Source organism: Dinoponera quadriceps, unplaced genomic scaffold (assembly GCF_001313825.1).
Source record: "Dinoponera quadriceps isolate SergipeBrazil2010 unplaced genomic scaffold, ASM131382v1 scaffold610, whole genome shotgun sequence".
Lineage (NCBI taxonomy): Eukaryota > Metazoa > Arthropoda > Insecta > Hymenoptera > Formicidae > Dinoponera > Dinoponera quadriceps.
Window position 1 is genome coordinate 161,304 of NW_014554699.1, and position 23,970 is coordinate 185,273.

The following is a 23,970-nucleotide window of genomic DNA, read 5'->3' on the forward strand; positions in this document are numbered from 1 at the left end:
ACGATTAACAATTCCAACTGCTTCGGACGAATCGTTTTTGTGCACATTGGATTCAGTGGAACGTGAGATACTGCGTATAACTCGTATATCGCAAAAATGATCGTCATCGTTGTCGCGACACGATATTAACTCGTGTCCCTGATCTTGTTTGCGGAAATATGTTTTGCCAGAATCCCCTTCGTGCGAAACTCCCCGGGCAATATACGTTTGCATTCTCACGATTAATCCAACGAGTCTTCGGATGTAGATTCCATTTGATGGACTTTTTACGAGCGCCTCGAGAAATGTTTTCTACGTGCTGAATTAATGAACGTCGTTAAGCAGTGGCGGAACGTTTCGAAACGTCTAGTAGATTCCACCCTTTGATCTGATAACGAGCTATTTTTTCATCCTCGTTCGGTCGCCTATAGTAACGTGACTATGTTAGAATATTTATATAAGAGGACACAGAAAAAAATTAGCATCAATTCAAGACTTATATACTCTAATGGATGAGATCATTTTCTCATATGTATAAATAATAATAAGAATAAGTAATAATAATAAGTAATAATAATAAGAATATATAATCTTTTTACAAAAAAATTAATAATCTCTGGAATCTTCCGTTTCCGTCGAGCATCTGCTCTTACTCGCTCTTACCACTGAGCTACTTCGATATACTCTCTTTTGTGATCCTTTTATGTAATATATTCCTCAATTGTAATATATGACAAAGAAATTGTTATTATAAGAACTTTCAACAAATCAATATATACAAGTTTAATAATATAAACTACCCTTTCTAAGAGAAATATATTCAAATAAAAATAATGTAATTTTTCAAATTAAAGAAATTGTAATTCTTGGTTTGAAGATATCGTTTATTCCTGTTCTATATTCTTTACTCTCAATTTAAGAAAATTATTTTTGAATAACGAGAATATTATATTTTTGGTGGGACTATGAGGAATTTTTTTGTGTAAACAAGTTTCATCCGTTCATCGCTGTATAATCTCATTTCGACATGTACAAATTGAGAATACGGATCGTTTCAAAATAAGAATATTCTTTTTCTTTGTGTATAGCCACCGTCAATGTGGCCGCCAGGTTTGGATTAAAACCGGAAGTTCGCAGCCATAATACGCGAAATGTTGATATACTATTAAAATAGGTGCAAACCAAGGTAAATTGATAATTAATTGTAATACGAAACAACACAAATTCATTTTTCATTTAAGATACTTCGTAGATTTCGTAAATGACAAACCTTATTTGTTTTGTCACTCAGCTCTTTGGATGCTTTTCAATGAGAAACGCAAGTCTAATTATATCATCATTTGTCGTCATCATATCTCGCACTTGGTAAAGGAAAGGATAATGGATGATATAGGCAATACCCTTGCCTCTGGCTGGCAAATAACCTTTGACACTTAACCTTCGACCCATTCTAAGCGGAAGCTGAGCCAAACGTGACGAAACCCATCAGAAACCAGACACATGGTGGCCGTACTCTCATTATAGGTACTCTAGACTGTAATTCACAATCCCGACGTTGTGACGTAGCTCTCACGCGGCTACAATCGCGTCGGATTATTTTCAGAATAAACAGCCGTATCTGTCCATAGCCGCATTCTTGCGGTTTTCACTCGGCGGTCCTTGATTTCGGTCTCGACGGGTCTCGAGGATCAACCGGGAAGCGAATGATTTCGCTTCAACCCTCGCGCGATAAACCGCTACCGTTCTTCACCGAGACTTCCGATGAAGACACGCGAAGTCTCGCGAGAGTCTCTCGGTACTTGTCTTCTTCTTCTTCTCTTGGTCGGCTGCGATCAAAGCTCAGCGTTAGCGTTAGATCGGATGCGAGTCAACAAACCGCAGGAACGCGCGGTCGGGAATGGCGGATTCTCCTGTGCGATTTTCTCGCGGACGATCGCACGCGATTGCGGTGATCGTCGAAAACGGAACAGCAAGTGTGTGTCGGCTGCGATCGAGCCAATCAATGGGATACATACTACTGCACGCACACGATACTCTCCCGACGAGGGAACCGGTAACGAAACGCGTCACGCACGGCGAATTCTCATTTTCGCATGTCATCACACACCGGTGGCTTGTGACGCGAGGTAAATCACCCCCTTCTCATTCTCGCAACCGAGAGGAAGCGGACCGATCGATTGGGAGTTTGGAATCTGAATTTAACCATAATAAAATAAAATACCTGACACGGCAATTTAGGTGTGCTCTTTCCCATTCGTAATGATTTCATCATTAAGTCAGGACACAAGATGTGATTATGTAAATCCAAGTCGAAACTTTGATACTATTTTGACGCTCTTAAGAATAATTTGCGCTTACTTAAATAGCCTCTAGACTAATAAAAACCTACTTTGGCGACAATGAATTTTTTCGTCTATTTGTTTTCGGGCAAAATATGAAAGGAATGGATACAATTTTCAAATTTGGCAAGATTTTATTACGATGTTTTGTACGTACCTCTTATATATTATATGGTCTCCCGAAAATAAATTACTAAAACACTTTTTTTTTAACACCTGCAACGGAAAGCAGCTATACGAATGCAAAGAAACTTTCCTTTTCTTTCTATCCGAAATAGACGGACGGACGAATTTGGAACTCGAATTTTATCGCAATGGAAGCGATATTTTAACGGCAATCAAGTCTAAACCTTTTTACACTTGTAATAATTTATATCCAGAATATTAGCCAGCTAATAATAAATTTCCAACTTGTTTTCTGTGTAGAATATATGAAAAAAATGGACATAACTTTAAAGATTTGCGAGATGTCGTGATATTTCGTAGGTCTCTCCTATTTGCTTATTTATTTATTTAAATAAAGAGATTAAGACTTTTTGGAACGGAAAACGAATTATGGGACGTTCGGGGAATTATAATAATAAAACAGAAATAAAAAAAAATCTTAATATAAATTCAAAAAAGAAAGAAAAAAATTAATTAAATCAGCTAATTAAATAATATAGAACTCCATATAAATTACATCTAAGAGAGGAGCTTTTGAGGAATTGCAAAAATAAGATAATGGATCCAGAGAATTAGTTGGCTAATATAACAATTCTGTTCATGCAGTTGTGCCTCCTATACAATGTTCTATGCTGCTCGATGTAAAATGAAATAAATGAACGAAACACCCTAAGTAGTACATGGAGTCTGCAAAGCTCAAGTAAGTCAGGACACAAGATGTGATTATGTAAACCCAAGTCGAAACTTTGATACTACTTTGACGCTCTTAAGAATAATTTGCGCTTACTTAGATGGCCTCTAAACTAATAAAAACCTACTTTGGCGATACCGATATCTCCATTTTAAATTTTTAATTTTACAGATTGAATTTTAACGCTGCTTCCAACAATCTATTTTGATGCTAAAACGGAAATTTAAGATATCATCAGGTTCAATATAAAGCCAAAACTTTAATTCGGGAAAGTTTAGAGATATATAATCAATAAGAAATATATAAATAAAAAGAAATATTACATGTATATTAATATAATATAATATTATATCATAATTACATGCTCTTTCTTCTGAGAGAATACAATGAAGACGCTTAATTAACGTTCCTCTATCTCGGTCAATTAAGAGCGGACACACGAATGCAAAGAGTTAATTTAACGTAATGGCTAGTACAGCTATTTCTTTCACGCACGATTCCTTTCGAAAATTCGCAGACCGGTTGAAGAACCGCTCGCGGTTTTCGTCTCGTATATTCATATTGCGAGATCATCTCGTAAAAGCGGGGTCTCTCTCTCTTGTCCGTCGGAACGGTTTCGTCGTCTCACACGAAATCCGTCGGAGCCAGCCAACCAGCCAGCCAGCGTTTGCGATCCGCACACGTTCACGCTCGTTATCCGTCCGAGCGTATGCACGCCGCGTTTCCCTACCACCGGCACTCGATGGCCACGCGGTGGGTACCTGGTGGGCACCTGATGGTCTCTACCAGTGGCACTACATCGCGCTATCTCCTAGCTCGCTATTCGACAGATCGTGGACCGCGCGCGTGCATCCGAACCTTGTCGGGGACCGGTCATCTCGTTCTCCTTTATCGATCTGCCTTCTCCTCCGTCATTGTTCATCTATATCTCGTTATTTCCTCTCCCCCCTCTCTCTCTCTCTATTCCCTTTTCTGCTCCTTGGCCAGACAATCCTCTCTTTTCTCTTTCTCTTCCCCGTATGCGAACGACCACTCGCGAATTAAAAAGGAGGCCCACGGCCGGCCCCGCTTGGATTTAATCGCGGGAACGCAACGAGTGATATTCGCGCTGTGCCGATCACGGATCTCGGGACTCAGTGGATCGATCGATTATCGCGCGTTGTCGGAGAAGCATTTCGTTTCCGTCGAGGAAACGGAAGTATGAGGAACGTATCTTGTGATCGGGAAGTGAGCCTCTAAGAAGGGAAAGAAGAGGAGGAGGAGGAAGAGGAAGAGGACTATTGACGTGACTCTTCCTTCGTTTTTAAATAAAAAGAAATCGGACAATCGTCATCCCTCGATATCCCACGGTATCTTATCGGCAAAGTCGCCGCGGAGAGATGCGGAGGAAGACGGAAGCGAGAAGCCAGCCGCAATAAATCGATCGATAGATCGTAAAAGCTCGGAGCGGGATCTACGAGGTGCGGCGGTCCCGCGCGAAACCGAAACGTAAGGTTGCACTCGATAGCGAATAGAGAAACTCGCCCGGTGTCTCTTTCTCCGCTCTTCCCACTCTCTTTCTCGGACAGCTTGTTGTGAGTTACATAAAGACAGATTTTACTGGTCAGTTAATGAACCCGGTTGTGCGTGCGCCCGTGGGACGTCCAACGGCGACGAGAACGACGAGGACGACGACGACTGCGACGACGGTGATCAGGTTGACATTACGTAAGTAAATGCGGATAATTTCTCATCTGAAAGCAGCGAAGAATGTGGTCCAAGAACACGGTTACGCGTGATGCTATAATATACGTATCGGAAAATCATGTCGTACCGAAAGAAAAGAAAAAAGACGAAGAGAGAAAGAAAGAGAGAGAGAGAGAGAGAGAGAGAGAGAAGAAGCAAGAAAAAGATGTATTGAAAGAAAATGACAGGTCGTGTTGTAGAATATGAAATTCCGACCTACTTTAACGCGAGGTGACATCAGTAGAGATGGAAAATGAGTTTTCAGGTGGGAAAGATGAAACAAAACAGGTAGAAGCGAATTTAAGCAGCGGGTCTCTATTTCTCGATTATCTTTTCATCAAGCATCTGTGATCGTTACTTAACGATGTTTTCCAAATGTTTATTTTTTTGCCGAAACAGATATAGACGTTAGGCGCAAATGCGATATAATTGTTCTCCAATTATTATCTGTCACATCTGAGTGCATTTTATATCGGCCAATTAATCTGTTACGATTAACGATGCTGTAATCGATGGTATGTATATGGTATTAGATGGTTTTACATCGTCATTGAGATATTTTTGTTCGCTAATTATGCCATTACTTCGCTCTCGAGTTCAACGGATTGCAGTGCAAAGTGTAAAACGGCGGCTCTTTATCGCGGGGTCTTGAGATTTGACCTGAATGCATCTCGACATACTTCGGATCGCAACGATTAAATTAGCCTACAACAATTACGCATAATATCTCGGAATCGTCTAGCAAGTTCAATATTTCGCGATTTCGCCGATTTCGCGCGTGCCACTTTTAAAAGCAGGTTCGAAGCCGACTGCTCCATGGAAGTTTCGACAGAGTTTTCGGAGTTTTTTGCTTCTCGCAGGATCGACATTCGAGTGTGCCGCGCAATATCGCCACTCGGATCTTCCCCTAAGATAATTCCCAAATTCTAAATTACACGATCTTCCTATTTATAAAGTTGTGTTCGTTAATGCGTTTTCAGCTCGCCTCAAATTTATCACGTTGACTCATCGCCGAGAATTCGCGAAGATTTATTTCACAGCGTGGCTTTTGTTTTATCGCCCAAAATGAGAGAAACATGCATATTCAAATCAGTCGTAATCGCAACATGTGCGCGGATATTTGCGCGTGTGTCGCGCGTAGAGTGAAGTCTGTATCTTTCTGTCTACGACTTATTAATCGTAACGTGATAACTTTTAGGCGACACACACATATCTATATCTTTTATGTGCGACGACTTTTTACCGGGTTATCCCTCCTCAATGACACTTTTCGCGCCTTTGTGTTCCATTAGCGATACCCTTCTTCTTTCTCTTGTTTGCATCATTTATTGTTATCGGCGATGTGACACTTTCGAAAATATATTTTATCGAGGAATTATGGCCGCGGATAAAATCTGTATCGTGACCCCACTGTCTCGTTGTGTCTGACGAAAATATTTGCCGAAGCGACGCGAGTCGACGGCCGAGCTTCTACTATAGCACACTGTACCGGCTGCTCTTCATGGAAAGAAAGAAAAGAAATATAAATATAGATGAAAGAGAAAATAAGTAATATTGTCGTAAGAAAAAGAGCTACTAGATTTGGCAGAGATCACGAGAGGCTATAAAAATAATACACGCTACAAATCCAGGTGTATAATTATCCAGGTATATAATTTTTATACGTAAAAACGTCTAGAAATAATACACTTGATAGAAGGTCTTCTTACACTTTTTACCGTTTTAAGTTATAATTAAAATTGAACGCTTACTAAATTACAAGTTGGCATATTCAATCATATTAAATGACTTGATTAAAGATGGCAAAAAATGTATCAAGGTCTTAGCTAAAATAACATATTTGGATTTGCAGTGCAGGATCACACACGCACGCGCACACAGAGAGAGAGAGAGAATCTTCCACATATCAAATTACATTTAGAAAATTTTCCCAAACATCAGGGAAATCTCCGCACGGAATCGCAGCGTCGTAATGATCGTAACTGGAATTACACATCATTCGGAATTCGAAGAAAAATGTTTCGAAAACTAATGTGTCAAATCGTCACATCCTGCACCACCACCACCTATTTTTCGCGACAACGTAAAGAATGCTTTTCGCCGATCGCTCGATAAAATGAAACGATCATTTCCTTTTTTTGCCTTCGCATTATTCGTACGTGTCGTTTCGCCGTGTGTCATTATCGACGCGGAAAACGGTGACGGATATCGCGACTTGATCTCAGAAATCCAGCGAATCCTAAAAAGCTAGCGCCGGTTACCAATGCGATCATTATATCACGTAAACGTGCGGGCAACGTGTATAATCATGAAAATTGCCCTAGATCGGAATTCCACTTTCACATTAATCCCGCGGATTCGCGTTGAATTCGAAGCATCAGCATGGAGAATAATAATATTACAGACAGACTGTTCAATTTTCGGCGCATCGGCCGAACGTACGCGCGGAGTTACGCCACAATGCGCCGCGATTCGTCGCGCGTCGCCGGCCGGTGCGTGCGTACCGGACTTGCATTTTCCATATCAGCGAAGTTTCGACCAGCGAGCGCATTGCCATAACGTTTAATTACCCGAATTGCGCGATGCTTTTCACGCTAAAGAAGAAATGGAAAGTCCCTCGCAATGACTGTCACTCTTTCCGCGAGGCGTTGCTCAAGATAACGCGACCGCCTTCGTGTTGGATTTTGTTTTGAAATTTGAAGAAATCCCGAGAAAGTAGTTCAACAACGTCGACACACGTTCAGGTGGAAGAATTCGTGCGATTACATGTAATCGTCGTGCGACTTTTCACAATATATCATCCGTTATCGCGATTCATTTTAGTCGTACTGATCGCGTACAAATTAATGCCGTTAATTTCGATTATCCGAATACCTGGATCTCTCAGTAACTTAGTATACTGCTAAACGTTCTTATTATCTGTTCAGTATATTTTCAGTTATTATTATCTGCTATCGTTGAAAAATCCGCTAGAATAATGTATGAACCTCGGGCAGTTAAAGTTATAAATTGCACAAATATAAATTACCCGTGGATAAATTTGCATTAAAATGTTAGGCAATCAACGTTATGTAAATTAAAAAAAAATGGTGTAATTTATGCTCTGTAAGATATGGAGATAATATCGCCGGATTGCTATAAATGGCAAGAGAATTGCTTCTCTCTCAAAAAATTATCTTATGACCAATATAAAATTTTGGAAGATTGTCCAGGTATTCAGTATTATAACTTTCGGAATGTTGTCAAATATTTACCAAATTTTGGGATTTTGATTTTTCGGAATCGTGCATGTTCACCGCTTTTATCGAAACTTGCGATTCGAATTGGAATAACTTTTCTCCCTAAGTAAGACCACGGGTTTTCAAATGTCTGTTTATACTCAAATGAGACAGATCCCGCATTAATTGGCTTGCAATGGTGAAGTTTTATGTTTTACGAAGCGGTTGATTATCGGCCGTAATTGAGCGCGCGATTGCGTAATATCTCTTTCTTTCGGAGAATGATGAACCAATTAATGAGAGCGACCGATATGACCCGAATATGATTAAGTAAGTAATTATGATTTTGAACCGCGAGAGACGAGATAATGATCCGTATTATCGCTTGGAAAGGTCGACGCGACGACGAACTCTACGCGATTGCAGGAAGTGGGAGAATTCGTCTAGGATTGTTGTTTTTGTCGCGGTTGAGTGGTTATTCCAAGTGTCTGATAATTTTTTCGGAATCCGAAATAGATAAAGTGGGTGACGCTGAACAGAAATTTCATGCCATTTGAAAAATTCGCAATAGTTTATGAGGAATTGATCCGTACGAGTTAATAATCGCACGGGAAATAATAGACCGGACTCTGTATAAAGAAATGGTTTATTTTTGAAGATCTCACAACAACGATGTGTATCAACTGCCTACATAACAAAATATATCACAGAGATATCTGGAAAATATCTGAATGTCTAAGTATCTGATAATATCTGATTGTCAAAATGTCACGGGAATATCTCAAAGATGTCTGTAATTTTTATATTGGCCACAGTCAAATGTTGCAGAGATATTTTGTTCCAAAATGTGATAAAGTATGATCGAGTAATGATGTCTTGCAGATATTCGGCTATTCCGAAGAATCGGAGGTTTCGTGTTCGAGTTCTATCAGAATAAACGTGTTTTTCAAATATGATATAAATTAAATCAATTAAATATAATTATAAGGGATATTTCAAGAAAAATAATTGAATCAATACTCTATAATTATATATAATAAAATAATTAATCAATTAATCAATTAATACTTTAAGACTGTGATTAAAATAATAATAAGGAAATAATAAATATCTATTTTCACTGTTACTGTAGTTGGATTTATTCCATAGGAATAATTACTGTTCTTAACAGACATTTGTAACCATGACACGCACCGATTACCGACTGCTTTTGACAATACATTAAGATAGAGATCATAAAGAGCGCGATCGCGGAATATTCCTAGTACGTTGTTGATCCGTGAAGTCCCGACGTGATGTTCAATAGATCATAGTGTATATTAATATTAATCTCGGGATAATACGACGTCATTGCTTGTGTGATAAGTCCGCAAAAAAAACGGTCTCTTATGTGGAAGTAGCTCGGAGACATTGAGCGTAGATGCAAAGAAGTTTTTATAATTCCATTCTGCGCTAAGAAAATGGGGAAAAAAGGCAAAACCAAGGAATATCGTGCGTATAATTAATCAACGAGAAGAACATTGTACCGCGGAAGGAATTGCTAATTCATATCACCTTTGATACGATAATAACAGACGATTAAATCGCTGCGGATAAAGAGCGGTATGAGATTACAACTTCGTCGATCCGCGGAATTCACAATGAACGAAAACTCGGGCAATAGACACGCGACGAGTAATTTCGTATGAGAGTAAAGGGCTGAATCATGACGAAGTGGGACGAAGGGCGATGCGTAATCCGGCGAGGATCGCGCATGAGATGCGATCCGATCGGGCAAGGACGTTCGGTAGAAAGGAATAATGATAGTTTACGGGCGACAGGTCGCGTTTCTTCGTCACTTGATCTCACCGGCGAAAGTTCGTCCGAGCCTGACCATCGAGTTAGCGAAGAGATTTCCTTCGCGTACTCGCGATTTGACGTAACGGAGTACGCACAACGCGGTCTCTTCAATGCCGGCATCGGTCATATCATACGGCATCGCGCCATCAGTTCAGTTAGTTTCACTTCTTCCGATGAACTTGTCTCGAGAACTCGTGAAAGCTCCGATCTGGTTTTCGTTAACGCTCGCGCGCGCGCGTAATCACGGAGACGGAAACGCGCGTCGCATGCACGCGCTCGCGGGTCCCCGTTTCCGCTCGTTGACCGAGTGGAAAGGCAGTTATCGAACTTCCTTTTCGTCGCTATCGCAGTTCGAGTGATCACAGAATACGTATACGAGGTCATTGCCATCACTCAATGGAAAAGGGAAGGTCGATTGTAGATCCGAAGGAGCGGAGGGGAGAGAAAGGGAGAGAGAGAGATGGGGGGAGAATAACTCCCGTTTAACGAGGTTGGATCGCTTAAGGAGGCTGTAGAAAGATACAAGGTGAAAGATGCGCGAGTAAGCATTTAGAAGTTCGCGCGGGGCGAGGTTAAGAAGACAGAGGTTAGCGATTAATCACAAACTTGGGACGTATTAAGGCCGCGCGTTTGCAAAATAGAAGGTCGTGCGGGGAAACATTGAACTTCCGGTATTACTACGGCGTATCAGCACGTTCGCCTTTGCGGTAAATGTCCGGCGAAGGTTGGAGCCTTAACCTGGTGGAAAGTTAGGCCGATAGACAGAAGTTCGCACGCCATGGGCGTTCCTCGAACGTTCAGTGAACTTTTTGCCATTACGCTTAGAAATCTCTGCCTGAGAGACTCACTTTCTAGAAATAAATGCTAACGTCCATCCATATCGCTTAATTATAGGCCTAACTTTGGTTCCTCGGTGATTAATCAAAAGTCGATAACGATTTTACCGGCAACGTCATCATTAAATGCTGAATATTAGCTGTGATGTCGGTTAATTAATTTCAATATCATATGTATCGGCGTCTTGTGAGATACGCCTTCGGAAATAATTGCGAATTGCTTCAGTGATCAAGTCGCGTTCCGTGAAAAGTTCTGATTAAGATTATCATCATCCGCGATGTCGGCCGCGATATGAACGAAATACGAGATATAAACTCGCGTATACACGATTGACGCTAATTTCTCAATATTAGTATCGATATAATATCACATCTCGAGCAATAAAAGACGGTGAAAATATTAAAAGTCCCGTACACGATCATCCTTGTGGACACAATGGAAAATCACAGTTACGTTAGCATATATCATTTCTCGCAAATGAGTGTGTGTATATATATGTGTGTGTGTGTGTGTGTGTGCGTGCGCGCGCAAGGTGCATACATTAAGGAGAAAGAAGGCGAAAGATGATGATGAATTTGTGCGAGCACACCGAAACGCTCCAGCGCAATCACATTAATAGCAGACATGCGCGACCATTAACTATCCCGAAGGCCTTGAAACGATCCATGTAATTGTGTCTTAATTTAACGAGTTTTATATACGGCGTTGAAATCGAAAGTTCCTAAGAGAGTCCATAACTTTAAGATACGGCTGATTCTTTGTAGACGACGTGATATCCGATTCGCCGAGAACTTCGCGTCATTTCGAGGATAATCGATAAACTTTTCTTTAATATCAAATATTACCAGTTAATTTTATATATTAGCCTTTTAATGTCAAATTTAACATAAGGCGTATATACGTACATGAGTACAGCAATCATCGTTCTCTCGGCTCTCACGATGCATTTTGAGAAACCGCCTTTCGCTCTTGTGGCTGCTTATTTATGATGACGAACATGTGTCATCGTATTTACTGTAAGAATCCTCAAGTAAGAATTTAAGACGAGGGCGCTAATGAATTCCCGCGAATTACGCCATACGTGATTTCACACGAGTCCGTCTGCTCCTCCGTGATATGTATTTTTTCTTTATACGTTTGATGTACACAATTTCTTTTCACTTTTTTTTTTTCGTTACACTCGACATGTGCCCGAAGCAAGCGGTAACCGTGAAGCAAGCACATTCACCACCACAAAATCGGGCTGGCTTTCTACCTAATTTTTGTGTACGGAGGGAAAAATAGAAATTGAAATCCGCCGAATAATCTACAATCAGGAGAAAGTGCTCGCGTATACGTACTATTTGATATTTGAAGATAATGATTGATACTTCAATAGACATAAATATATATTCTTATTTCGACGTGCTTTCACATTTTCGTATTTTAATATACTTTTTTGAGTTCTTGATGAAGCAATGAAAATGAATAAAAGAACTCAAGTAATAATTTTAGAGTCAGAATGTCGAAACTACAAAAGTTCAAGAAGGTGTGTGTGTGTGTGTGTGAGTCTGCGCGTCTCTTTATCATAAATAAATATTTTTACATTTTCAGCGTAGAATTTTATAGCTATCCATTTTTTCCGGTGAAGAGCGAAAATAAGATTGTAACGATCTATCAAGGAACCATACTTGTTTTTTTTTCTTCCTAAAATAACCGACTAAAATAACATAACGAATAAAAGAATAAGGGAAAATAATTTGGCGCGGCAAGTTTCTGATGAATGTATGAAGATGATAGAAGAACACCGATGCACACTGAGGAATATACCGGACTTTGTTTTTTAATTATCCTCAATGAAAACTGTCTTCATATTAAACTACATTTTTTTAGTGTTTTTTACGGTCTTTTGCATTAAATCTTAGAGTTGATGACTGGATTGTTGCCGAGTAAAACTAATTTGCCTTATCTTCCTTCCCTTTTTTTTGCTGATCAACCAGTTCTCACCGGTGCTTCCCCAAACTGGTGTATGCAAAAAAATATCTGTAACTGCATCGGAATAAATTTTGTATTTCTACACATGGTCGTCCTCGATCTTATGAGTTCTTCATAACCGCTCAAATGATATATTAACGATCTTGTATTATATAAAATTTTGAGGACACGTGCTTATTTATTACATTTCACGATAAATTGGGCATTCGTGAAATATCGGACAGTTGAAACAGTGAAACAATTGTAATGATATATGATTATGAATGAACAAAGGATTTATTGAAGTTAAAATTTATACCGCAGCGAAGCGAGAAACGACGAAGAATGATATATCACATCTGTAATAATTTATATTTAAATATTCATGAGATTATAAGAAGGATTCCAAGATTGATACGACTGACTTATTGCCTTCTCTATTACCTCTTTTTTTGCAACATGACGTAGTTGAGTTTATCTCAAGCTTTTAGTGTAATTACAGATATGCTAATATTGCTCGGTAATTAATTTTTTTAAATCAAACACTTAAAATGAATGTAAAACACTGTGCAACTAATACGTGCGTCAATAGTATAATTGTTTGATTGACCATTTCAACGAATCGTTTACTGTAGAATTTACATCTTGGCCACGCTCAGCTTGATCGCGTTATTATTTCGTGGTATATTTTATTTTATAGCGAATAGTAATAAACACTATTCTTAGAAATGACGTATCATAAATTCGACGTCCGTCGATTTAATTCGAAATGTCACGCCATTCTGTAATCAAAGTCTCAAAGTAAATTTCTGCCGCCCGTTCGTAGAACCACGACGCTCATGATAATAAATGCTTTGTTCAGCGCGTGTGTTAATTGACATCGCACTTATTTGCACGTGGTATTCCCGCGGGACTGATTCTCGTTTCCCGGACTTGTGATTCGATCGGTACCGAACTTTTCTTCGCAATAGTAAATCCCCAAGCGGATTAGCCCCTCTTTTTCGCGCATATTATTTTCTCAGTTAACTCTGAATATTGATATGGAATTCTCATTTAACTCCGATATAGAATCCTCACCGCGCCACCGCGTGGATACGACGAAGATTCATTCGTCGTGCCGAATAACAACGAACGCTTCCCCGAGTCGCAACTTTGGCCTTATAGCAAAATATATTCAATTCTATTGTTTTATTCCTACTTTGATGTCTTAAATTACCTTTTTCGTCGTTACTAACGTCGAAAAAGTTATTTTAAATATTTATATGAATTTAATAGTCAAAATACTAAAAGCAATTATAAGTTCAAGGTAGCCCCGTATTATTCCAAATAGGCAGAACAAATGGAATCTGTCTGTATTTCTTATTTAAAATCGCACTTTTGAAATATTACACTTCTAATCCGAAATTTCATAAATTTCCAAATCCATCATTTTTTTTTTAAATCGGAATAGATCCAATCAGATCCCGGACAATTTTCTATGCTTACTGAAATGAAATGTTTAGAATTAAAAAATGAAAAATCTTTAGAATTAAATTAAATCTTTAAAATTAGATTTAGATTTAGATTTAGAGAGAGAGAGAGAGAGAGAGAGAGAAAGAGAAGTTAACAAGTATAATATATCATCAAAGTAGATTTTAACTAACTTATAAGTCATCTAAGTAGATGCAAACTACCTTTAAGAGTATGAAAAAGTAGCATAAAAAATCAACTCGGATTGAAATCATAACGCGAGCTTAGAAATTGACGTTGATCGGTGTCCTCGTGAAATCCTGACTAAAATGTTGAGCGTACAACGCGCTCAGTTAGAATGCTCCAGGCAAAGTCTAAGAAAAATGTGTTTACACAGTCGAAAGAAATCTCTTTTCGACATTTCGGTACTCGTTATAACGAGGAATAACGGTGTCACGCTGAACTTGGAGTTACTTCGCACCTCTGAGAAAGTGAACGCGCGGTAAGCGCGATGAAGGTGGGCGCATCGATTCGCCGATTTTCTCGCCGAGCGAGAGTGACTTTAATATTGACCGATGCTCGCGTCACGGCGAAAAGATTTTTCGCATAAATGCATACTTTGCGTTTTACGTAATGCATGTCCAATAACAAAAGTCGGTTACGTAGATTGCGGCACGGCATGCCTTGAGCGGCCGGCTCTTCGCCGGCGCGTATATACAGTCGCGATTGGCCCGGCCGCTTCCTCCTTCCCTTTTTAATCTCAATTCGGTTTCGGCGTTTCAGGCAAAAGCCAAGGATGAAAGACCAACGGCGGGACGACGAGTGAAAGTGAAGCCGGGGCAACGCGTCTTACCTGGACCAGCTGTGAAAGTGCAGTGCGTAATACGAACTCGAGGAACGTATTGTGGTACTACCTGTCGAAACCGCGTCATCGACATCACGACGACGACGACGACGATGATGAACAGGTAATGAGGCGATGATAACGAAAACGACGATGACGACGGTGCAGACGCGCGCTCGTCATGAGGACGATGCCCGGCACGGTGATGCCAGATGATAAGGATGATCTCTTATAGACGCTCACGCATCTTGAATCGACGCATTCCTGACCGACAATCAGAGCGTGGAGCAATTAATTAGGCGCCTCTACCCTATTATCTAATCCGCTTTTATCCAAGTGAGCTTGTTGACGTTTTTGCCGGTTAATCGCGCATCGGCCTTTCGAGAACTATCGACAGCCGAACTGCTGAGTAGAATTATTATAAGAACTTCTTCGCGAAATATGCGCATTAGTCGCCGGCAGGAAACCTCACGTTTGACACGTAGTGTACGGTGAAAAAGGGGAAAAAAGTACCGGCGGAACTGAAGGCTGGATCGAGTACAAAGTAACGGCGATTAATTCGGATCGACCAGTGCAAGGAACATTTATTCTCACCGGGTGACGTGTCTTGATTGGGTCGTTCCTATCAGTCCAGGTTCGAAACATCGTTTCTTTTCTACGGCGCGCATCGTACCTGAGATCGAAGATGAAGTTCATCACGTCCCTATTCGGGACCGGGTCCCCGAAGGTGATGGGCAGGCAGTACATGAAGGTCGGCAGAAATGCCCTCTTTGGCGTAAAGACTGATCGTGCTGAAGACATCTGCACTGAGAAGGTGCCGAAGCCTCTCTCCCTGCTGATCTCCAGGAAAGGAAAGCTCAGACACGGTGAGTTACGACAGCTGATCTAACACTTAATAATGGGTTAGCTGTTGCGCTATAATAGAATCGATATCGAGATTGATGATTTCCGCGGAAGATGAGGGGAAAAAAGTAGGAAAAATGCATAGAAAAAGGAAAAGAAAGTCGACCTCATTTCTCTTATTTTTCCTTCCACGCGGTAGTTTGAATCATTCGAGACGATAATTACGTCGATTAAACGCTAAGTATCGATAAGGCTCGTTCTCACCACGCCGTCGGAAGCCGGTAATTCATTTAATCTGTTACAAACCGCGACTATCGCCGCAATTTTCTACCGCAACTAATGATAACTTTATTGTTAAGTACTCACGCACAGTCTCGCGCCGGCAATCAGACCGGAACAAGATTATAGAACGAATGGCAAAGCGCTATTGTTCGCTCGGCACCTTCCTTAATTGGTCGTTACCCGACGAGACTAAATTGATTTATCACCGGTCAAATTGCAATAATGCCGCGATCTTCCGTTAATAGCTTGTCGTTCGAGTGCGCGGAGTCGCCACTGATTGCCGAAGGATTGCAACAAAGGAGGAGTTGCATCCGACGCGCGATTCCATCGCGGAGAGAGTTGGAACTCGCTTATTTCGCTCGCGCGCTGAATATATTCTCAATCGTTCGGAATTGAATCATTGTTCCTGCATTTCTTCTGAATGATGTGCACGACAATTCATCGATCATTTAGAATGCATTTTACACCGCCGGTCATATGTTACTGATTACCGATAACAGTTGATTTATATTCTTGAAATGAATTCCTCTCTCGTGCATTGCAGCTGCGTAACAGACGAATAGTTAGAGTTGTGTCACTATTAAATAACTTGTTCTTGGCGAAATCGATCATAGATATTTGTCGCGACGTCCAAGATATTTGTCGCGGATCGGACGTAGCCGCATTAAATACGAGGTGTGAGTCAAGAATTTTTTATGTCGAATTGAATCAAATCTTAATTTTTCTAATTTCGAATCCGAGTCAAATCGACGAAATTTCACTCGAATAGACGCTTGCAGATTCTCCCTGAGCGACTGCTCAGACGAGGACACACATTTTTGCAATTTTTTATTTTTTAATTTAAAATATCAAGGATACGACAGGCAAAAAGGGTCAAGTCAATTTCTGTTCGCAATTCAGTCGAGCGAAATGATTTGTGAGATTCGCGAGTGCATTATCTAGTCCACTTTGGACGAATGTCTCTTTTTTTTTATCAGCGCCGTTGCTTAACACCTTGCGCACGGTGGTAACAGTCCCTTACGAATAAATATATCAAAGTGAGAGCTACAATATTGGACTATAATTCTTATCACATTCAAAGAGCACGCATAAGTAGCGTAGTGCGCAAGGCCGACTAGTCCACACGTGCCTCATGTTGATCAAAATATTCTCGTGATCGTGATAAACATCAGAGTGAACTTGTGGCGCTGACGTCATAAAGATTATTGCCAGGCACGTGTTATTTCGTATTACACATCTTTATTTATCAGATCATCATCGCCTAGCTAAATTGAAATCTTTATTTTTTATCGACGATTATCGCGTTATTGCTATCGACGTGTTAATTGATTTGATGACAATATTTGAGATTATTATGAATCTCGGCGATTTCATAATGAGTGTTTACATCCAAGACCACACATTTTTTTCTCCAATAAAAAGCCTTGGCAGAATTACTCGCGGCAAAAGCATTCTGCGACGTTGAACGGCGTCAGGGAACGACCATTTTATCGATCGTAAAATCACGGGAACTCGCTTTGAGTGTGGCGGTTTCCTTTTCAAGATAAAACCTCTCGGGTTTTCACCGAGCAAATATCTTCAAATTTGCACTAAAAGGTTTCTAGTTGCGAGAAAACGCGTGAAGTACGAGCTACCCCGTATGACTACTTAGACCCACTCCGGCTCCGCGACCAGATTGCAAGCCGAACGCAGTCGCTAGATGTTTCGAAACTCGCGAGAACGCACTCGATATCTCCAGGCTTCTTTTGCCTGAATTATTTCATTTGTAAAAATTTGTAAAAATTTATGTCTTGAATAGGTACTCATATTCTTTTAATATTTCCTGATTTATTCTTATGAAAATTTAACTAAGTTGCCTTCTGTTTTTGTAATATTTTATTATTCTAGCTCTCATTACGGTCTGGAAAATGTGGTTTGGTTACATTAAATGCGCGGTAATATCGAATATATATAGAGAAGGAAGGAGGGGAAAAGAGAGGGAACGCGTCTTTATCGTTGAATACTTTTCATATTTTCCGGAAGTCCTCAGAACATAAAAAATGTCAAATAACAGTGATTATGGCACGCAGATCTAAGTATGATAACATAGAGAGACCGCTCTATTAGAGATATGATTTCGATGCAATTATATTTCTTAACTTGAAGCGTGTTTCCACTGTTGCCGATTAAATCCCCACATTCCGTCAAGTGTAATAATTGTATGGTTGCAAATTAACAAATCGGCGTAACTAGAGCAGCCGGCTGGTGTGCATTAGAAGTGCATGAAGTTCATTTTACCATTACTCCGAATATGCTGCTTTTTTATGCTCGTGGTTCCTAGGAGGTGTGTTCGCCACTTTAAACATTAAGGTACGCTATGTTATCTATACCGGAATAACGTTAACGCGTCTACTCTAAAGCGGAAAATCAACAGCAATGTATTGCGCGTATTAACTAACACCACAGTAACGGTAATTGCATCGCGCATCTTGCATGGTAATATCAGCGCGGAATTGTTTTCGTGACAAAAGAGCCGCGACCAGCGGCGCTACACAATCGGTAGATTATCCGTGTTTAATTGGTTATTATGCTCAATCTGTGGCGACCGAGGCACATTAATCATGAAACATCTCGCTAATGAGGTCACGAGATAAGGAGATTCATATAAAATTTGTGCACGTTCACCGTCGCTAAGGTCCGGCGGAAAAGTAATCGGTAATTAACGGTTCGGTTGTAATTCTCCCGAGCGAATTCGTTGTTCCGCTGCTGACGAATGGGAACAACCGCCGACGGCGATATACCTGTATACATCCGCACATTGCTAAACACAACGTACACGCGACATGTAACGGAGGCCGGAGTGCAGTAGGTCAGTGGAACGCGAGTGATAGAGGATGGGTTGCCTATCGTATAGCTAGAAGTTGCGTTGATTAATGTCTTTCTCTCGCTATTGTCAGTTATCGCTATGCAGATCGATATTCCGTCACGGAATATCTTACATCCTGTACATCTTTCAGATCAATCGTGGTCTTTTATGAAAATTTCCTCATGCGAGTTGTGGAATTTGAATTCGGCGGCGATAAGGAAAAAATAGTCGGGTTCACAGAGAAGAACAAGTTTGATATCACACATGAGAGAAATTACAATTATTTCCGGTCTCAAATATTCAGGGTGAACCATGCAATAAGATCAGCTTAGTTTATTCTGTTGCTAGGGGACCGTTTGAAAATTTGTTCGTCTAACATAACATGGTTCAGCTCTAAGATGATTTTAAAGCTCGAAAGAATAAATAAAATGTAAAAAAACAACAGACTTTGCCGTTTATTAATATCGATTAAGTTGACGGTAAAGTTATTATCACTGACGCTCCAGACAGCGGAAATCCTAAAATCGGGACATAAGACGCCTTAAAGTCATCTATCATCTATCATCTGTAATTAAGACATCTTTAAGACGTCTTATGGTTGAGTTTTTGGTTTTATGCTGTCTCGGGCTACAGTAACATTTAACTAAAACATGATCCTCTTAACTATAATTCTTTTATTGTAATGAATATAGTTACAAATATCAAATATTTTTCTCTCAGTGCAGATCGCGTATTCGTAGCACTAAACGAATGCTATTACCTGGCGTTGAAGTCTCCAGTAACGCTCTGCCGGCCGTTAAAATCTCCGACGCGCGGATACGCGAAGAAGAAACTTTTTTTGCTCAGTCTTTGCCCATTAAAGTTTTGTCGTTAAAGTTCTCACGATTTTTTCGCTATGTATTGTATTTTTGTTTCTCCGCTCTCAAAATCGTAACGAGAGCAGTCTCTTCTTTGTTTGAATACTTTCGTCACAAAGAAGAAAGAAGACAAACGAGATTTATGTGCGCCTTTTCTGTGTCGCTGTATCTTTCGGGTGACATTCCTGGAATCCGACGTATCTTTTATTCCACGATACCGTTATGCTTCGCAAGAAATATGAGTTCCTGGTCCCTTGTTTTCGCCACGCGTGCGCGTTAACGGCAAACGCGAGGCACGATTTTCACTCACGTTTTGTATCACGCGAGACACACTTTTCTTACGTAACTCGAAACTCGTCGTTTTCAAAATCTTTCTTTTAACTCTTCCCAGCACGAGCGCTTCCAAAAGTACAAGAGGTATTTTCCTTCTCGTTGAGAGAGAAAGTTATTAATATTAATATTATTAAAATATAGCTTTAATGTTTCGAAAAGAAACGATATTTTTTCCCAATTTCTCCGCGGATTTCTCCGGTTTCTGTTCTAAGAGTACAAAAATTCCTTTAGAAAAATTCATATGTGTATTAAGTCAAAATCTGTCACACTTACTTCTTTCCGTAAAGAAGATGTACGAAACGAAAAAGAAAATCCATAGAAAAATTGATAAAAAGAAAATGGGTATTTTCCGAAACTTAAAACTATAATTGATAGCTATCAATACCAATGAATTATTACAAATATTATTTAATGCTACAATGTGCTGCATGCCTTCTGTTACGATTTCCCCGCTGAAAGCGATAACTCGACACGAACGTTACAAATTGCACAATCATTTTGCGCATATAAGCGCAAGGTATTCGAACCAATAAAAATGGGTAATTTCAACAAACGAAAGGGTAAATAAAAAAACAGAAAATGACAGACTCTGCCGTCTGTTAATATCGATTAAATCGACGGTAACTCTTGCGAAACACTTTCGTGCACTCGTCGATTTGCAAGTTATTGCATATTATACGAGGTGACCGAAAAATCACGGAACGTTCGGCCACGCTTGCGATACTTGTGCAAACAGCTGTACACAAGCTGCGGCGGAGTTGCGGCATATTCCGGGCACCCAGTAGAGATCGAGGACAGGTGAATGAGGCCCTGGGATGGAAAAAGCATGATAAATCGTTCAATGCACCGCCAAGAGCGCCGCGCCAATCATTTATCTATTATCATAGTGTGCGCCGTCGTAGTTGGGCGCATTGACACTACTATGCCACATTCACAGATCCGCGCGGCACGACTCGGCCCAGCGGCTATCGACTTTCTAATACACTCGTCCTGCAATGCGCCGGGGCCATGTCCTGTCATTATCCAGCGGTATGATATACAGTGCGATTGCAGCCAACAGAATCAGCATTATCGCCGTCACGTGAGCGCGAGCCCGTGATGGCCCAGTTGCATTGTGACCCGTCGCGTCATCTCGAGAAGCGTAGTGTTATCGTTTTCTGTTTCTTTCTTTCGACGTGTCACGTAAACACGCATACACGTGCGCACAGATTAATGAGCATCCCGCTTCCCTACCCGCGATATGTTCTATTACCTTTCTCTACTTTGACACCTATGTGCCAGAAACTGGAATAACCAGTACTGTTTCCACAGTTGCCGAAGGAAAGAAATCCTGTTCGGCGAATACATTGGAAGTCGCCGTATTCTCTTTGAGTCGCGTGCGACGGATTTATATAGAGGATAAGATAGAGGCATAAATTAATTTTCTTTGGAATGTTTTTAAATTGTGATAGAATATTAAATGAATCACGATTTATGCGCGTGTGAAATTAAAAAAAGATTGACCGTTCGGCTGCGATAATTGAAGTCAGAGTTAACGTTATTTACATATATTACAGGTATGAAAATAGCTTTCGATATCATTAGTTTTTCATTTTTAATTCTAAAAATAAAACTACTTATACGATTTTAATGAAATACGAGGAAATGATAAAAGAGATTTGTAAAAATATTATAAGATTAAAAACTATATATATATATATGGAGTAAAACAGGATAACGTCACCTAAGCGCGAATTCTCATGAAACTGGTAAAAATGTCGATTCAGGATCTACTTAATGAAATATATACATATAAGATTATTAACCATTTGATTTTTCAGAAATTGACAGGTGAAGTACACGATTTCTGATGACGTTTGAAATATTTACAGCTAACAGCTAACTTGCCAAAATTTAGTAATATTGTACACGTTATATTTTTCTTTTTCCTATGTGTTATATTTTTCTTTTCTTTTAATGAAGCATCTTTTTAAAAATAGAATGGTTAAATAATCTTAAAGATTTGTAATCAATACGTAAAAATATAGTACGTAAAAATGCAAAGAAATACGGAGAAATACGGAAAAATTCGAGATTACGACCATTTTTCTAGTAGCGTGCATTCGTGTGCGTTTATTTAGAGATACATATGATATTCAGGAATACATACGATATATTTACTAACATATGCCTGACATGGACAATCAGAAGCGAAATATTATACGAAACGTATTATATCAAGCATTATATTAAAGCATTATATTAAAGCGAAAATCGATTATTCCTTTGCAAGTTTTTAAACAATGTGTAAGCTTGATTTATATTTTCTTGTTTCGGCATCAAAGCTATACACCATAAATTATGTCATATCATTCAGCACAGATTTATCGAGACCCTTCGAATTCTATTAATCGTTACTTTTCTAACAGTATTGTTACGGAACAATTACTTTAAAACAAAACAACAAACAAAGACACCGAGCGTAGCGAGTCGTTGTTTTCTGCGTTATGAACCATGGAAATTCGAATGCTAAGTGAATGTTAAACGAGGAAACGGGTAATGAGCGAGTCCGATGAGTAACCGTTAATAATTAAAAGATATCACGACGTGAAATAATACTTCCGATAATGGACAATAAGAAAGCATCAATGCTAAGTTTGCTTATCTTACGATGAAAGATGTCAGGCGTGTCTCAGATCTTTTTTGAATAGATTTCTACCTTAATGTTACGTCGGACGATTTCAGTGCATTATATGACATAGGAATGAACGGCGAGCGAACGAACGGCGTGCTTCAAGCCTCAAGTTCACAACGTAATTTATGATGGGTCATGGCTCAATTATCGGGGAAAATAACGCTACTTACCAATATCGTGGAAGTTATTAACACACTTACATCAATTTTTCAAACGAAAGTGCTGGCGTGACTGCGAGAAGGCCGTAGGATGTATTACGTCGTCGCGCATATATAATATTATCTAAAGAGCAGACTTTTCTGCAGACATATTTCTCGTTCTTTACGTTAACGTTATTATATTTGAGAAAAAATTTCATCCTGGACATAAATCAACGTGTGTCGCAGAATTATTTAGTGTTGATCGACAGTTTTTTTAGCAATTCGTTTTGTGACAAATGACTCCTTTCACGCTGTCACTGATCGGTTGCGGAAATAAGATCGAAGGAACGCTTTCGTATTTGATTGTGTACAATTATGAGATTTATTCGAGCTGAATATTAATGAGAAAGAGAATGTTAATGAGAAAGAGATAGTTAGTTTTTGCCACTATTTAATATTGCCATGTCTTATAAATTACAAAACGACGGTGAATCAATTTTTTGGGGAAATATTCCTCGTAAGAGTTCCGAATTTTAATAAGAGAATTTAATTTTGGCGAAATGATTATTTCATTAATGCTAACACTGTTACTGGGATAGTAGCGAATGAAAGTTTCTAACGTTATTATCTCAAAGAGCCGCTATCCTCGATGAGGTCGGTATTGGCAAGTTCCTCTCATCGATAGACTGTGTTCTCAATGCGTGAGTGAGCCACTTGCGAACAGGTATTCTCCACCGGTATCTCTTCCTGTACAATATAACAATCTCGCGTGACCAATGCGACAATTCCAACGAAATGAAATAATTAAGGCACTTAACACTTTGACAGCTGCATTTATTAAAAAAAAAATGTCCAACTACCGCCGGATTTCATGGACTCGTTTACTTAAAGCGACTGGCATCATTGCGTATCTAAATCTTTATATACAAATTTATTAAGCTTCATACACATACATAT

The 23,970-nt window shown here is 39.6% G+C and overlaps 1 protein-coding gene across 1 annotated transcript in view; it reads left to right on the forward strand.

Moving 5' to 3' along the window:
- Nucleotides 1-3,929: 3,929 nt before the first annotated feature.
- The window catches only part of LOC106740879 (scavenger receptor class B member 1-like), a 44,790-nt gene continuing 24,749 nt past the window's right edge, over nucleotides 3,930-23,970 (forward strand). Inside the window, exons 1-2 of the mRNA XM_014612343.1 lie at nucleotides 3,930-4,881; nucleotides 14,979-15,905. Coding sequence (XP_014467829.1) covers nucleotides 15,725-15,905 — 181 coding nt within the window. The 5' untranslated portion in view covers nucleotides 3,930-4,881; nucleotides 14,979-15,724. The remainder of the gene's footprint in view (nucleotides 4,882-14,978; nucleotides 15,906-23,970) is intronic.